Raw genomic sequence first — 18,621 nt, forward strand, 5'->3', positions numbered from 1 at the left:
ACTCAAAATTACAATTTTTGTTTTAAAGTCAGCCTTTGAATAGAAGTGAATTTACTGTAGAAATTTAAAATGAAATGGAAACTAGTGAAATTCAAGATGACATATGCTGCAACTAGCCTATTGAGTTCATTTTGTTACTAACACATGCTATTGAATGTGGCTGATCTCTGTTATCTTTCTGGCTTTAAGGCAGCCCAGAGACTGGGGCATGCCTTAGCATTCTACATCTTCAATAGTTATCATGTACAGCTCATACTTATCCTGTTCCATAATGGTATTCTTCTATTAGCTAGCAAGCTTGCTATCACTCCATCTTCTCCATTTATGTTATTATGTAGATTGTTGCTTTCTCTCACTGGATCTCTATTAGATTGTATAACTGGTCCATTATCAACAGACTCTCTCCATCTACTTTCATTTTCTATTTTTCATCTGTCTGTTCAGAACCTCCTTTTACACATCCTGGTTACCTGGAGTTCTGTCCAACTTGATAACATTTTTCATTCTTGGCAACCTCATTCTTAGGGTTTTCCATATTACTACCTCCTTGGTCTTCTTCATGTTTATCTTTCGGTCCTATACATATTCCATCTCATGTAAGTTGCTTCCTCTTCATTTTGCAGTTGTGGCCAAATCATCATCATCATACAATAATAGGCAGGCATTATTGCAGTAATGATATTATATTATAAGTAATTTAATAATTATTTAGCCTATGTTATCAATTTACTGTTGTTGTTGATACTTTGGTACCAAACTAATGATAATTGGTAGTAATTTTAGTTTTTAGAAAGTGAGTATGTTGAAGTTCTAAACTTTTAAAATAAAATGTAGTTATTTTACTTTAAACAATTCTTTACATTAGTGAAGAGACACCATAAACATTGATTTTTTTTTCTAATCTTCTCAAAGATAACTATAATAAAGATTTGGAATTATTGGGATTATAGATTTATTGGTTATAGGTCAATATAGTTACTACTATTTATGAATTAGCGGTTATCACTGATAAGGTTCCCATTATTGATTTATTAGTTATTGTGAAAAATTGTTTCATTATCATGCCCAGCTATGTGTACAATAACTCCAGTGGCCTTTTTTTCTTGTGCATTGTTTATTCAAACACTACACCACAAGCAGCATAAAATTCACAGCTAACCCATGATGAAACTCTAATTCTACCTCAAACTAGGCCAAAATTTCTACCTTAGTCTTCATTCTCAATCACATGTTTATGTACAAATACATCAAGAAATTAATTGTTAATTTCTGGCACTTTTGCAGTTTTTGTCTCATCCAAGCACATCTATCAGATCCTGACAAAAATATGAAATTATTTTTTCTCGCCATGCCAGCTTTGCAGTTACTTGTTTATAAATTTGTAAATATGTAAATGTTTAAGGCAGCATTTGTGATTTTTTTTTCTTTTTTGTTGATTTGAAGATAGTTATGATTCAAAATTAAATATAGGTAAAATAATGTGTGGATGTTTTTCAGTAACCATGATCATTACTAAAAAAAAATATATATATATATATATATATATATATATATATATATATATATATATATATATATATATATATATATATATATACATACATACATACATACATACATATATACATAATTTGTTCTGGTCATATTACAGGTAGCAGTGATGAAGAAGTGTGTGGATTGACCACGGGGCCACGCCCACCCGTCCAATTTAGAACTTCTCCTCCCCTTGAGGCGCATAAGCCACTGCGCTCAGTGTCTCCCCCTACCAAAGTGCTCAGTTTAGCAAACAGTGGGCGGGAAGGAATATCATCAGCAAGTGGAGGAGAAACAAGTGGGTCACCGGGGGTTGGTGGGAGTGAAGGTGGAACAGCACGAGCTGAAGGTGGGGCCAGGGCAGCATCCCCTCGCAAGAGACACAGGCAGACACCTCGCCCTCACCAGATGCACCGCCCATGTCTAGACTTTGAAAAAATGCAGCAGGTAATCATAAATGCTAAACTTGGTTGATTCACCTCTTCACCTCCTCAGTGTCTAATTGACATCAGTTAATGAAAAGTTTTGTGATGTATTTAGAACATTAAATGCAGTTATGTATATATTTTTTATTGGTTTATTTGCTTCATATCTTGGAGAGTGGAGTAAGCAAAGTATATATATATATATATATATATATATATATATATATATATATATATATATATATATATATATATATATATATATATATATAAAGTAATTGAGTATCATCTTTTGTAACTAGATTTTCAAAATAATTCTTATGAAAACAAAGATAGCAATTCAGGTGCTTGGAGAAGAAAGTGAATACCAAATGAATGTACTATAAATACCATTTTCAATATGTATGGACATACATTACCATCATACACATCATAATGAATATTCTTCTCTACCAGATGTTCTTATTTAAGTTAAATACATACATTATTGAAAATACTTGATTGCATGAGAATTGTAAAGTATGTAAGGTGAGTGTTGAGGAAATGACTGAGACTTCCAATACTTCTGTATCACTTCAATGATATTTTTGAGAATCCATTCAGTCTTGAAATAATTTTAAATTTCCAAAGTATCAAAAAAATTAGTTCCCAAAATTCTGATATGTTTCACAAGATCTTTAGTGTATATTGGGCACGTGCGCGCACACACACACACACACACACACACACACACACACACACACACACACACACACACACACACTACACCGCATAGTGTAGTGGTTAGCACGCTCGACTCACACTCGAGAGGATCCGGGTTCGAATCCCGGAGGCGGCGAGGCAAATGGGCAAGCCTCTTAATGTGTGGCCCCTGTTCACCTAGCAGTAAATAGGTATGGGATGTAACTCGAGGGGTTGTGGCCTCGCTTTCCCGGTGTGTGGAGTGTGTTGTGGTCTCTGTCCTACCCGAAGATCGGTCTAAGAGCTCTGAGCTCGCTCTGTAATGGGGAAGACTGGCTGGGTGACCAGCAGGTAACCGAGGTGAATTACACACACACACACACACACACACACACACACACACACACACACACACACACACACACACACACACACACACACACACACACACACAATAAATACATAAATAAATCATTAAATAAAAAAATGTATTTAAGTTAAATATCTTGTAAGATCAAATTTACCTCTTAAAAATTGACTTGGTTTTTGAAAATTTGTCATACTATATAGAAAAGCTTATTGTTTTCATGCTTTGATCTTCAAGTTGCTACCACTGTGAAAAATTGTAATTTTTCGCTCGGCTCCCATAGTTATTTTTTCTTTATTTGCCATGGTATCATAGAATGATGAGGTTCAAATCTATCTTTGTGGCGTATCTTAAATATTGTGTGATTTGACTTTCACTGAGTCAAGAAAAAAAAAGACTAATTAAATTAATACAATGAGAAAATCTAAATGGCACACAAGGAAATTTTATTGCCATGTCACACAATTGCTTTTCTTTAAAGCTTTTCAGATTTTATTGATATGATAATGGAAAGAACTACAGTCAACTCTCGATTAACACCAGTTTGAATAATGCAATTTCAATTTGATATGACAATATTAAGGGAGATACGATTGAACAACTCCATTTATTCAATTTAACGTCAGTTAACTCGACTCAGTGACATCACACGCACCCATGCTGCTCCTAGGGGGAAACCACACTGCGACACACTCGGCCAGATTCTTAAACAGTACCTTCCACCTTCATCAGTTGAAGGATACTTTCCGGGGGAAATTGGTATCCTCAAGAGCAAACACTGTTTTCTCACAGCTTGGAAGGCAACAATCAGGCAGGATTTACCTTCACCATGATGGTAAACCAAGACCCATGTTTTTGTCAATACCATCACATAAATTTTGCCTAAATGCTATATTTTATGGCATATAGGATGTATGGGCATATGATGCACCCCCACTTCAGTAGATTGAATTCAGAAGAAAAAAAACAAAAAAAAATTGTATTTGAACATATACTGTTGAAAGCAATCTAGCAACACATTGTGCAAATACAAAACATGATCAGATCACAGTTTCACTTAATCATGAATCTGGTATGTGGCTTATGTTTTTCTTAAGAGAAATGTAGTGAAGTGACTGAAGATGTCATTTCAGACGAATATTTTTCAAGTTATGATTGTTTCTTAAAGCCCAACTTATGTCTACTTCTCATTCCCAAAAGTCTTAGGGGATCGATGGGAAATCAGGGTTTTTGGGTAGGGGAGCATTGCATGAAGTAATATGAATAGCAAAAGAGGTCAGAAATCAACAAAATCACATAAAAAACCTGAAAATGCTTTGATAGTGAAAGTGTGGGGGACAGTAGGTGGACACAGCAGACCAGCTGATGGATTGTTTACATCAAGCAGCATTGGCAACACTACACTTTTAGCTATATTCGTTACACCACGACCCACAAGGGATACTGTACAAAACTCAACCTAAAAACCAAGCAATGTCATCCTCAAATTCTGGTTAATGTGAGGCTGTGCAACGAATGTTATGTTTAATTTTTCTTAAGCTGTTCATTTGGTCTTGTTGCTGTTTTCAGACACGTATAATTTTTTCTGTAGGTGGTGTCCTAAAAAGCCCTTACTGCTGCTCTATTGCAATGCTCCTTGACAATATACTGCTTGTAGTTTGTAGTAGATTGTGTAGCTGGATCTTTTTCCTCTTCTTGCTGTAACAGTGAGGGTGTTGATGTGTTTCGTTATGATCAGATCAGATCAGATGTAGAGTTGCAATGGCTCCCTTCATGTTTTCTCTTTTTTTCTTGCTGGTTTATTTGATTTGTCCTCTTTTTTTCAAGCACCTTTTATCTATTTTCTCCTTTTCTTTCACTGTCAAGTGTTATCTATTTTCTTTTTTTCTTTCACTATCAATTGTATGATCATGAACTTGCTGTTACTTGTCACTATCACATAACATTGAGTCATGGATCTAACCTAACAGCTGATATTTATAGACATGCATCACAGCCTCACAGGTTAGATTGCTTTAATTTTTACAATTTTTTTTTCTTTAAGTTATGATTCTGGTAATATTAACAATACCAGCAATTAAATAATGATGCATCCAGTTAGGGTTGGTAGAAGTACTGATTCTGGGATAGGTTAGTGAGCATCAGAGAGAAGATAAACATATGGGAGGTCTCAACTTCACATATTAGACACGCGTGATTTTCAGACCCAAAATTTTTGGGAAAAAGGTGTGACCTATATGCTGTCAAATACGGTATCTGTTATTATTTTTATTTTTTGTGAACTAATTGACTTTAGAAATAAAAATATATAGGTTATTGTTCATACTGCCTACTTAATGAAAATTGTGATTGTAACCAACCCGAAGGGTGGAATCCATAAAACTTGTCATTAGCATGTCAATAATAACAAAGTCTTAGCAAACAAACTGGTCTGAGGAACAACATCAACATCACCACCACCAGCTTCAATCACTGCATCTCCATCTCCCAAGTTTTCTATCAGAATTCCACTTAGCTTATGATCAATAACTGTTGTATGTTTTTATTGGTTGTTAAGTACCCATTTATGAAGACTGCATAGCTCAGATTAGCTGTGATGATGGTAAATAAATACAGCTACCAACCACCACCAAATTATACTCATGGTTTATTTCATTAAATGCACTAATAATAAGTGTATGAGTAGAGGATAATATTCCTGGCATATCAAATCATACGACAGATCACTTCAAATAATAATTTTCTAATTTCCTAGGCAAGAAAGATGCACAAGTGAGAATAGTCATGTATTACTATTTTTTTCTTCTTTAGGCTTGAATAACAAAATCCCAAAAATAGGCAGACTTTCCCAGTTACCAGGAATGTAACCCCACTCCCTAGTACCATTCTTTTCTATGGAAAGAATTACATTTGAATACCATGATTTTGAATAATGCAACGTCTCCAAGAACATAACCCTCACATTAATCAAGAATTGACTGTACTTTTAACTTCATCAAGGTCCCTGTCAGTACTTGGTGCTGAATAGCTGCATAGCAATGGATTATTAGGTCACTAATAGAGTTGTCCTCAAGGTCCCTGAGGCTCTTTGGGAAGAATGTATTATGGATATTCTCCTCAAGAAGCTAACTCCTTTGCTTATCTTAAAACAAACATTGTAGCTTTGTTCACTGAGTCTGAACATAGCTTGATATTAAACCCCATCATAGAGAATTTGGTTGCTGAGAACTGATATCCAAACTAGCAAAGATTGCTTCTTAGCATATGTATATCCTCTTTCTAAAATGTTGCTAAATCTACCTCTGCTATGGCTTTGTTATTGGCTTATCTAACTGAAAATCTCTGAAAAACCTTTCATCTTGATTTTTCTTTACACAATTTCATTCAGATTGTACTAATGTAATTTCCTGTCTTTGAATTTGAACTACCTGCCCTAGAAAATTTATCACTGGATGATTCTGAGTTTCTCTTACAAATGTGTTTAAACAGGATCATGTCAAAAACTTTATGCTTCATTAACTCTCTTTTGACTGATTGTCACCAGTCTTCCACCTCAATGTTACACCTTATTATTTTCTGTTGTTATATCTATGGTTACTTGTATTGTCCTTCTAAATTTGCAAACTACATAGCTTCTTCCTTCCATTTTCTCACTGCTCATTATTCTGTCATGTTAATCTAAAAGTCAAAAAGTATATGAACCCTTTTATTGATAAGCTATTTATCTCTGCCTCTTTTTACAATATGAACTGTTTACAAAAATTTAGTTTATTGCTTTAAAAAACTGGGAGTTAGGAAATCTTAGCCTAAATCTGTACTGTCACTGCTACGACAATAGCACTTGAATGTTTGCCAAATAACTTCACGATCCTGCTTTTCCATTCTCAAGTTGTGAGTCAGAGTGATTATTGTTGAGATAGATGAAAGAGAAGGTATGTTACTCAACTTTCACCTTGCTTTTGTTTACAATCTATTGGTAAGCACATGGTGCCTTCAGTATTGATGGAGATACATCTTATTTTCATTGCTACCAATTAACTCCATTACAAACCCATCATCTATTAACTGAAGGAAGTGGTTACATTTCTGTTGACCCTTATTGAACTGAATTCATCTTCATGCATTGTTGAATTTGTTGTATTGTTATATAAATTGTGTTTTGCAGTCTAACATGTCACCTGTTATGGTAGGTATCTGTGGTGCGTTACAATCTGACGTGCAAAGTCATTAACTGTCATTTCAATTGCTTCAACTCCTCATTTGAAAAGTTAGGAATAAGGAATGCTGAAAAATCATCCTGCATCATTTTAGTGAATGAGAGGTTGGACACAGAATTAAGAATGATCAGAGATGCACAGGGATGCTGATTCTGAAGCCAAAAGAACTTACTGTACTAAGTGAGAGGAATACCATATTTAATAGCTCATAAGATGCAGGGGCTCATAAGACACACCACTTTTGACAGACATTGAAATGAATAAAAAGATAAATTAACCGATTTAAGCTCTGAATATGAAGTGAAGGATTCCACCTTATATTTGAAGACTCGCATTCATTTAGCTCATTATTAGATCCCAATATTTTACATTTACAAACTTTGATCTTTGCTAGTAGGCTACACATCAATCCTGCTATGACTTGTGATGTAAACATAACCTTGCGTATGGTGTTGGCATTGACTGTGTGAGAGTCAGAGACTACAGGGCTCATGATCATAATTTTTTTATCATTTGTTTTACATGTATGCAAGGTTAGAATGTTTAAAGATGTGCAATTTTAATTGTATGAAAGTGTCTTACCTCAGTGAGTAATGGCATCACACTAAAGAATGCAGTGAAGCTTGCCTGTGTCAAAATCAAAATCACCGACACCAACCATGTTTGTTTGGTTCATACAGTACGTGGTGTATGGTCACTAGGTAAATTCTTCCTGACTGGTGTCATTCTATGTGAATTACCAGTAAGTATGATCTATTAATATATTGGTACCTAGAAAGAAAGAGTTGTTTTAGGGTGTAGTACCAATCATCACTTTGCTTACATATGTGAAGATGTCTGGGGTTTGATTTTAGAGCCTCTGTTGCCACCAAGCATTGTTTCAATACTGAGCTTTGGGAGCCTTTTTTTTAAGTCAACCTTTTGCATTGAGTATTGCAAAGTTCAACTATTAAGATGTTCAAGTATTGAATCTCCACTGTATATACATACAGGTATTTCTCGATTAATGCATGTTAAGATTATGCAATTTTGAAACCACAAGATAAAGAATTTAATCCTTTTTTCAAATTATGCAGACTGTTTTTCATTATACGATGTCAAGAAAATCAAATTGCATGGCCACGATGTGTCACCAGGTGTTCCCCCAGCCAACACACTATCCTTTTGCACAGTGGCCAGAAACCTTGGCTTTAAATGGGTTTCCTAAAATAATAATGATTATTTTGTAATTACTATATATATCTATATGAGCTAATAAAAATGTTTCAAATATTTCGTTGTTACCCATGCACTGCTAATGTTGACATCTCTCTCAGTGCCTTAATAAATATATCGTATATATCCCACAATCCATATCTTTCAACATTAAGTTGGCTCACACACTGTCAATATGCTGGTGGCAATTTTACCCGCTAGAGATAGCTGGTGGAACTGCTACCGGCAAAACAAGACCGACACATTGGTCCTGTCCAGATGCGAGTGGCTTTGTGATTCACAGAAGAGGGATTGAACATGTGGTATCCAATTGCAGATGAAAATGGAGATAAAAAAAACTTATTGCAGAGAAGAATGGAGGTAAAAAACTTAGTAATTTTTTTTTCATATTATGCAAATCATTTACAATAACACAATGTCAAGGTGCCTTGCTGGTTTGGCAAATGGTGAGAGTTAGATCAACTTATAGTCCTCAATATATGGTGCTGTTTGATTTGCAGGATAACTTAGATTAAGTTTATTTTGATTTGGTTAATCAGGGAAACCAAAATAAACAAAATTTTGCATTTTCAAAAAAGTCTAAGGTGACATAAAAAATCAACATTTGGTAAAACGAAGGACCCATTTGTATTATCCAGTCTTCTCAATATCTAGACTGGTGTCTGCACCATTTAGTCTGGAAAACGAGGATTGAGTGTGTATTTGTTTCCACCCCTTTATTACTTACTATAATGGGCCATAATGCTATTGTATTCACATATATCATGAATAGAAAGGTATGACGTCCATTATAGCAAGTAATAAATGGGCAGAAACAAAATTGCTGTGGTACTTTGAGATATGAGCTGCCTGAAATACGAGTTTTTGAGGGGTGGGCTATGATTTTTTTTATGAGTAACATTTTAAGATACGAGTCATGCTTGAGGTGTTGCTGCTATAGTCGGCAACTCGGCACATCGGTCCAGCCTCAGCTGAGCTAGTATCTACGTGTGATTGTTCTTTCATATTTTTTTCTTTTTTTTATTTATTATTTATTTATTTATTTTATTTTATTTTTTTCCCTAAAGAAAGTGCAGTTTTAATTTATGTATAATGTGTATGTGTGAATGGTGCCTGCAGCCTTTCCTCCCTCCCTCCTCTTCCTCCTCCACCTCCACCATTTACCATTAGCCAAAAACATGTCTCCAAGGTATGAGCACTAAATAGACTTTTACTGTTATTTTATATATTTTCATGCATTGATAAAGTATGCATGTGTACATAACTGAGAAGGTAAAACAAATTTCTCCTATCTTCGCTTACCTCCTCCACTGGCGCTTATCATGGAGGGGGGGCGGTGTAAATAAACCTTTATGCTGTAGCCGGTGTAGAGGTTCTCTCTCTCTCTCTCTCTCTCTCTCTCTCTCTCTCTCTCTCTCTCTCTCTCTCTCTCTCTCTCTCTCTCTCTCTCTCTCTCTCTCTCTCTCTCTCTCTCTCAAATGTTTACAGAATCATCACCAAGCTCTTCTATGATTATTAGAGTAGCCAGTCTTCTGTGGGTGGCTATATTTGTACACTTGAGCTGGTTGACAGTCCCAAGGGATGGTTGGGAATGCACTAGGACAACATCCTGTGGAATGTACACTGTCAGTTACAGATGGTTCCTCTTGCTTACTTTTCTATATTCCATGTAATATTTCACTCTGTGCATCACAAAACAATCCTTTCTTTGTGATAAGGCTTGTAAAATACTAATAGAAATGTTTCATGAACATAAATGCATTTGAAACCTCTTTCCTCAGTCTGGAGCTAACCTGGACTGAGTGGTTAATTTCTCTGTATTTTCACTTTGTGTTCTATACTATAGAATCCAAGCGTCCCACACAAGAAACCGATTCCAAAATATTAAGGAAGACTGTGACCCTTGAAGAGGAGTTGAAAGTGTTAGATTGCTATGCTAGGGGAGAAAAGATCTCCATAATTGTTCATGCGATGGAACTGATGGTGAGCATGTTGTGTACAATCATAACTAATAAAATGAGAACGTGTGTTTTTAATGTTTATGTGACTTGTGATGTATTAATTGTTTTTTTCTAAGATATGACTAACAAAATCCACAAAATATGCAGACTTTACCAATGGCCAGGAACATAATCCCCCTCCCCTATTACCATTGTTTTCTACGGGAAAATTATGTTTGAACAACACAAGTTTGAATAACATGAAGCCTCCTTGAATGTAATCTTTGTGTTAATTGAGAGTTGACTGTATATATGTATGTATATACACACACATATTCTGTCCCAAGTACACTGGTAGGTATCTTTTGCCCTTTGAGTGAATGATTTTAAGCCACTAGGCTTATTTACTGGCTATAATACTCCTTATAGCTCTTATATCGTCAATGCCACATAGGGAGTTGTCCGAGATATCAGACTTGAAATAAGTATTTACACAGCTGACTTAACAAATGCAAAGCTCTACCTTAGCTTTGCTTGTATAAAAGATATGTTTTTGGTTTAAGTATGTGTGTGTGTACTATGTACATATTTATATCGTGTGTGTGTGTGTGTGTGTGTTGTGTGTGTCTGTGTGTGTGTGTGTGTTAGGTTGTTAGTGGTAACAGGCTTGCAAAATGTGGAAAAAAAGGAAAAATGGGTATCTCAGATTTTCAGATAACTTAGATTGGCCTTCCTACCAATTGGTCCAACTTATTTTAGGGTTACTATACACCAAAACTAAATCAATGGCATTAGTCACCTTCATTTCTTCTTAACCACTTGAAGACACTTGTGAATGGGATAAGCTAGATGTTTGAAATCACAGTTGATCAAAATGTTTCAGCAGTCGTACAACTTGAAATCTTACTCATGCCAGCACTGAGTCTAATGATTGACTAAGTATAATACTATGGCATAACAAACATCTGCAATTTTTGAGGATTCCCTTGAAGGGCTTTGGTGGATGAAACATTTTTTGGAGGAAATTAAATCAGAACACATTAAGGGAAATGCACTTATTGGCAGAATATAGCAAGTCTAGTTTGACAGGGCTCAGTTTGGAAAATTATGCTTTATTTTACATAAATGATATGCAGAAAAAGTTATAGGAACCAGTTACATGAATATGTTTACTGATAATTTGTTAATGAAGATGAAAATTACAGGAAGAGTATCATAAATTGTTTATTTTGAACATTGGATGATAGATGGAGTTCAGTGTACACAAGTATCTTGTTAATAGGTATGGAAGAAAATTGAAAGAGTCAAGTGGAATACCGGTTAAGCATTGAGATCTTAAGGGATGTGCACTCTCAACCCCTGTTGGTTCAGTTACTTTAGTTTGTCTTTCTTTCACATCCCTTCCTACTTTTCATTTTACCTCTTCAGTTTATTTTGAGAAATGCTTTTGATATATTTACCACACCAGATGAGTGAACTCCATATAATTCTCTTCATGCATAAGAAAGAGATTAGAAAACTAATTTGAGCTATCTTATTTTCCTCAATTGAAGATAGCTTAGATTTTTCCACTGGAACAGCTGCTACTTGGTTTCTGGATCGAAATCATAGACCGAGCTTGAATCACCAATAATGACTTTGGAAGGATTTCATTATAGTGAACATATTCTGGGAGATCTTTGTACACAGTCAGCCAACACTACCTTGGTCTTATATCAACAGATGTAGCAGAAATTTAAGAACAAAATGCTTTATGTCGAGTTCATCTGTGATTGCACTGATATGACCTGAATATATGAAAGGCCGTTGATAATATAAATGACAATCATTTACTGAAAGTTTGTATGGATGGTCTGATGCATTTCTTCATCCTTTCTTCAGTCTACTTAAAGTTGATGGAGTATCAGAAAGTTCAAAATCCAGTCAACATTTGACAAATTTCCTTAATCAAAGAACCTCTCAAATAGTTTGAATCTTATCGATTGCACTATCAATAAGTGTCTGCATTAATATTCAGTGAGTTTGCATTGTTTGTTTTGCTGCAATTTCAGCAGAACTTCATACACATATGCTATATATATATATATATATATATATATATATATATATATATATATATATATATATATATATATATATATATATATATATATAACTAGTATTCTTGAAGATAACCACTAAAACACAATACACATGCTAAGAAATTGGCTCTGAAACAATGTGCAGCTGCTTATCACTGTGTCAGCTGCCTCAGTGAAATAGGATGCAGCTGTGTAGCATTTCAAAGCTCCTCAAATCTATGCCAACATATGTCAGTGCTTCACAGTAGGAGAACTTTTGGATCACACTATTTCATGCCTTTAATTAAGATTCTTCATAATGATGTTTTCCATGCCCTTGCTGGCCTAAACCCTCGGAAGGCTTATGGACCTGATGGGTCCTTCCTATTGTTCTCAAAAACTGTGCTTCTGTGCTTGCACCTTGCCTGGCCAAACTCTTTCAACTATGTCTATTGACTTCTACCTTTCCTTCTTGCTAAAAGTTTGCCTACATTCAGCCTGTTCCTAAAAAATGGTGACCATTCAAATTCTTCAAACTACAATACCATCATAAAGCTTCAATTTCTTGCTTGTCTAAAGTTTCTTAATACAGGAATACTCCACTTAACAAACAGGATAGGGAATGTCAAAGCTGTTCGTAGAGCAGAAATTCGTAAAGCAGACGTAATTTTCCCATAGGAAATAATGGAAATAGGGGGGATGTGTTCTGGGCTGATCCCCAACATACCACATGGATTAATTTTCTTTTTTTCTTTTCTTTTTTCTATTAGCTTTTTATAAACCTTGCCCCCAAGAAAGGATTGTTTTGTAATGCATAAAGTGAAGTCTTACATGGAATACCAAAAAATAAAGCAGAGATGAGATCGGGCACAGACGAAGCGGAGACACGGCGACTCGGCCGCTTCTTCTTTTTCTTGTGACCCTTTTAGCCTGCGTGTTGTCTTTCACCACCATATTAAATTTATGTTTCCACTCCTCTATTGCCTGCTATAATGGATATCACATCATAGTATTCATATATGCTCATGCCATGAGGATAACCGACTCCGTGGCACTGAGTGATAGTGAATTACTAATGAAATACTGTGGTATTTCATTATTCAACAGATGATGCAGAGACACCACAGAACACCTGACTTCTGATCTTTCTAAGATTTTTGATTGAGGCAAGGAAAACTTAGTAGTGTTCAATGCCTCAAAAACTCAATTCCTCCATCTATCAACTCAACCTTCCAGACAACTATCCTCTCTTCTTCAATGACACATAGCTGTCCCCATCTTCTACACTGAATATCCTCAGTCTGTCCTTTACTCATAATCTTAACTGGAAACTTCACATTTCATCTCTTACTAAAATAGCTTCTATGGAGTAAGGCGTTCTGAGGTGTCTGCCAAATTTTTTTGCCCCTCCAACGCTAACTCTGTACAAGGGCCTTATCCATCCTAGTATGGAGTACTCTTTGCATGCAGTTTTATTAGATAGGGTGGGATCAAAAGCTTTTTGTCTCATCAACTCCCCTTGTCTGACTGTCTTCAGACTCTTTCTCACAGCTGAAATGATGTATCCCTTGCTATTTTTTATCACTTTTTATGCTAACTCCTTTACTGATCTTGCTAACTGCATGCCTCCCCTCCTCCTGCATCCTTGCTGTTCAAGGCTTTCTTCTTTCTCTCGACCCCATTCCGTCCAACTCTCTAATGCAAGAGTTAACCAATATTCTTAAATCATTCATACCTTTCTCTGGTAACCTCTGGAATTCCCCTCCTGCTTCTGTATTTCCATCTTCCTATGACTTGACTTCTTTTAAAAGGGAGGTTTTAAGACATTTGTCCCATATATTTGGCTAACTCTCTTAACCTTTTAGGGAACTAGCAATCAAGTTGGCCTTTTCTTCTTCTTTTTTTTTTTTGTTACCCTTGGCCAGGTACCCCTATTCCCGACCACCCCCCCAAAAAAAAATGCTTATGATCAAAGCATTCAGCATTCTGTCTATGAGTATTGGAGAAGAAAACATGTTTTGGTTCAGTCATATATATTAAGGATTTTAAGCTATACACTTTACTTTCTTTTTTAAGAATTTTAATTTTGGAGTATATATCTCACTATTGTCATTTCTGATATTAGAGCACCCTTGGATGCATTAACTCGTGTGCCAGGACAACCATGGCTGTCCTTTACATCTTGATAGTGATTGACATACTCTAAATACTTATCATAGAATAAAGGAACAGTTACAGTGGGGACTCAATACTGGAACTTAATTAGTTCCAAATGGCAGTTTGAGTGTCAAAAAGTTTAACTATCAATACCTATAAATCAGATCATTCATTCTAATCTCAGCAAAACTGCAAGTTTATAAAAAAATTCTATCTTTTTTTATAATTTTGATTTGTACATACCATAGGTGAAGGCTGGTGATGAATAACTGAGAAGAGGAGGGGAGAAAGGTGGGGAGGAGGAGGGAAGTCATTGGAGGACCAGTCACCCTCCATGAAGACATCTTTATAACTTTTCTGCTGGGGTGATTCTTGTGAACCCACTAGTGGAGGGCTGTGGCTCACTAACACTTGCACTCTCACCAGATTCCTTATTTTTATCACTAATAAGCCTCTTTGGTGTAATCATAAGTATCTAAATGAAAAAGTACTAACAACTCAGAAGAATGTTGTTTTTCTCAAGACTGAGGCAGGACTAGGGATGCGCACCATCATTCGTTATACCATTTTACTGGCATTACCAGTAATACAGTATTAGAATGGGACAGTAGTAGCTGTGAGAAGGGAGAGAACAGAGCTTTGTATATGACCAAATGTGCAGCCATTTGATTACCATATATTTTCACCACTAATAAGCCTTTGGTGTTAATGTAAGTTTATAAATTAAAAACTACAGACAGACGACCGTAGCAGAACAGCTGGCAGAGGGAGGGGAGAGAGAGGCCAGGGAGCCTTTGTTTACAACCACGTGTGGATATTCGACTATCAGATATTTTTTTGAGTATTAAGTCGAACTTTTGGAAAATAAAGAATTATAGTGTTAATACAATTTAGTACAAATAATAGAAGTGACTGACAGTAATTGGAAAGATTTTTTTAGCAAATTGTTGGCTTAACTTTGGAAATCCTAATTTACTCTGACCACTTCACCTTAGTTCTCGTACTACTTTGTCAAAACCTAAATCAATAATACATATACTGTACTTCTGAGCTTAAAACATATCAGAAAGGGAACTTTATTCACCAAAAATGTTTCAACCTTTAAGCTTTGATTAACTGATTGGATTCGTCACATTGGAATATTTTTTGAGGAATGGTCATATCTGCATCTCTCTCTCTCTCTCTCTCTCTCTCTCTCTCTCTCTCTCTCTCTCTCTCTCTCTCTCTCTCTCTCTCTCTCTCTCTTATTGTGCAAATAAGTTGTATTGATGCAGTAAATATGATGTGAAAGGTTAGTACCAAAATCAAAATCTATTAATACTTCACATTTTCAGATGCAAAATCGAACAGTTACTCAGTGGAGGAATGGTGGGGAACTTTCCCTCTCTTCCTGCTAGTTTTCCGCTCCTGAACGGTGGCCATTAATATCCCTCAAGCAAGTAGGGATGAAAAGTTATTTGTGTTCTTTTTGGGAACAATGGTTGTAGAGGAGAGCACTACTAAAAGCCTCATCATTTGTAGGTTCTGAAGTCATGGCTTGTGGAAAGTCTGTGTGCTTTGTGTATATTTGATAGAATAACATAGAATTGGAGCAGTCATTTTTACCACCTCCCAGCTTTGTGTGACTGTGACGATTGGAGCTGTGTATGTGTGTATGTGTATATATATATATATATATATATATATATATATATATATATATATATATATATATATATATATATATATATATATATATATACAATTGATTGGTATGATTTTAATTACAAAATATAAATACTGAAAATAGTAGAAGTTTTTGCAAGTTTTTATATGTTGAAAGTTACTTCTGTAAGATTATGTTTTTCACAGACAAGTATTGCTGGTGTGCAAAAAGAGAGAGAGAGAGAGAGAGAGAGAGAGAGAGAGAGAGAGAGAGAGAGAGAGAGAGAGAGAGAGAGAGAATGAATGTAGTTTTGTAATATAACACAGCCTCATGAATACACAAGTCATAGTTAAAATCAAATGATAAAGGATATCAATTTTTAAAGCTGTGCAGTAGGGTTTCATGTCATTGTGTAGCTTGTTAGAATACTAAAGTGCAAGTAAAATGAAAGATTAAAGAGAGAGATGGATACAGGCCAACAGACCGACTGACTAACTGACAGACATAGAAACCTGCAAATAGACAAAAGAGGACAAGGAAAAGGAGACAGCATCTCTGCCCAATTTTGTACCTGATTCCTAATTTAAATATATGACACAATTAGAATATAAAGACAGGAGTGCATCTTGAACTTATTGATACTAGAAAACTTATTGGGGTCAGTACATTTGTTTTGTAGATACCAATTGTGAGTAAAATTCTTAAACTTCTCCACTGTTTTATGACATACTAAGTAATCTTTAAGTAATTTTTGTGTTGCTATCATTAAGAAGTTGGATGTTATGTTTTCAGTCAGGAACACCAAGTGCAAGAGTGACCATAAATCATGGTAATTTATTTCTATTCTGTTTTATGTAAATAGATTTGAACAATGAATATCTTTATCTAAATTACTAATATGGAAATTTTTACAAGAGAAATGTAAACACACTTGATGGTGTGTGTCTGTAGTCAATTTACTTAAGCTACTGGAACCAAGTTTCATAATCAATACAATATCTCATTGCAAAGATCACTATTTTGGTCAGACTCCCAAAATATACTGGCAATATGTTTATATTAGAATCCTATGTATAGAAAATTAATCATATAAACTAGTCAGAGAGTGTGAAACTCTAAATATACTTATGTTATAGACACTGTAAATTTTATTCATAACACTTGAAAATAATCTGGAATTGTAAAATGATCATAACACAAGGTTAAATGACAATGGATGATATATTTGTAGTTTAAATGCTGTGAAATGCTGGATGTGATATGCAGTATTGTTTCCATTGGGCATGGGAGGTATCAACCCAAGTTTTGGTTATATGCTTTTAAAGTCTTACCCTTAATATATTCACTGTTATTCTTCTAAGATACTTGCATTATGTCTCTTGTGTCCCTGCCTGTCCAACAGGTACTCTTTGCTAAATTATGAACATATATATTTTGGTATTTATTGTGAAACTAAAGTATACTGTTTTATCATTTTAATGATAAAACAAGTTATACATAATGCATGAAATTTATTTAAGATAATTCCACAAATAATTTCTAAAGAAACCAATGAAAGTATCACTATATTCATACTAACAACTCCTAAAATTATGAAACCTATACATTTTTATTATTATTATTATTTTTTTTTTTCAAGTGTTACTCTCTGATGTCATGAGGTTTTATAGCTAAATAATAGAAATGGGACACATGGTCAGATAACATATTTATCTGCTTTACTAAAAGTACATGAGCACATATTGCTTTAAGGGATCACATATCTTGGTTTTTCAAAAGTATCAAGTCCAATAAATGAAATACCTTTCTTGTGCTGGAGTAGATTATTTCATAATCTCTGGTATATAGTGAGAAAAAAAAATATCCTTTTTCAGAGGTGATGGCAGGTATCCTTTCAGATGTCTTTTATATTGCAGTGAAAGCTTCATTATCTGACAATGGTGAGACCTGTGGGAGTTTATTGATGAGAAAATAAAAACATTAAGATTGCTAATTGAAAAATTTGAATGGATTGAATATTTTGAAACATTATAGTAAATACATATAGATATCTAGTGTTTTTACACAACTAATCAATTTCAAATATGCTTAATTTTGGATTTTTTTTCTTTGATGAGAAAAAAATTTGGTTTCATTTGTATCATACAACTTAAACAGGCTATCTTTTATTTTCATATATATATATATATATATATATATATATATATATATATATATATATATATATATATATATATATATATATATATATATATATATATATAGTATAGTCCTGTTAAAAAAAAATGTTAACTTGTGATTCACCTTACTCACTTTTCCTTATAATATTGACCATGATACTTACCACTTGATACTTGTATTAGGCACCAGTATTGCTAACA

General features: G+C 34.6%; 1 protein-coding gene across 7 annotated transcripts in view; it reads left to right on the top strand.

Annotated features, from left to right (window-relative positions):
* The window catches only part of LOC123516110 (AT-rich interactive domain-containing protein 1B-like), a 133,942-nt gene extending 116,565 nt beyond the window's left edge, over positions 1-17,377 (top strand). For all 7 annotated transcript variants that reach the window (XM_045275212.1, XM_045275215.1, XM_045275216.1 and 4 more), the window contains exons 4-5: positions 1,652-1,980; positions 15,930-17,377. In XM_045275212.1, coding sequence (XP_045131147.1) covers positions 1,652-1,980; positions 15,930-15,992 — 392 coding nt within the window. In that variant the 3' untranslated portion in view covers positions 15,993-17,377. The remainder of the gene's footprint in view (positions 1-1,651; positions 1,981-15,929) is intronic.
* Positions 17,378-18,621: the final 1,244 nt, after the last annotated feature.

Source organism: Portunus trituberculatus, chromosome 40 (genome assembly GCF_017591435.1).
Source record: "Portunus trituberculatus isolate SZX2019 chromosome 40, ASM1759143v1, whole genome shotgun sequence".
Lineage (NCBI taxonomy): Eukaryota > Metazoa > Arthropoda > Malacostraca > Decapoda > Portunidae > Portunus > Portunus trituberculatus.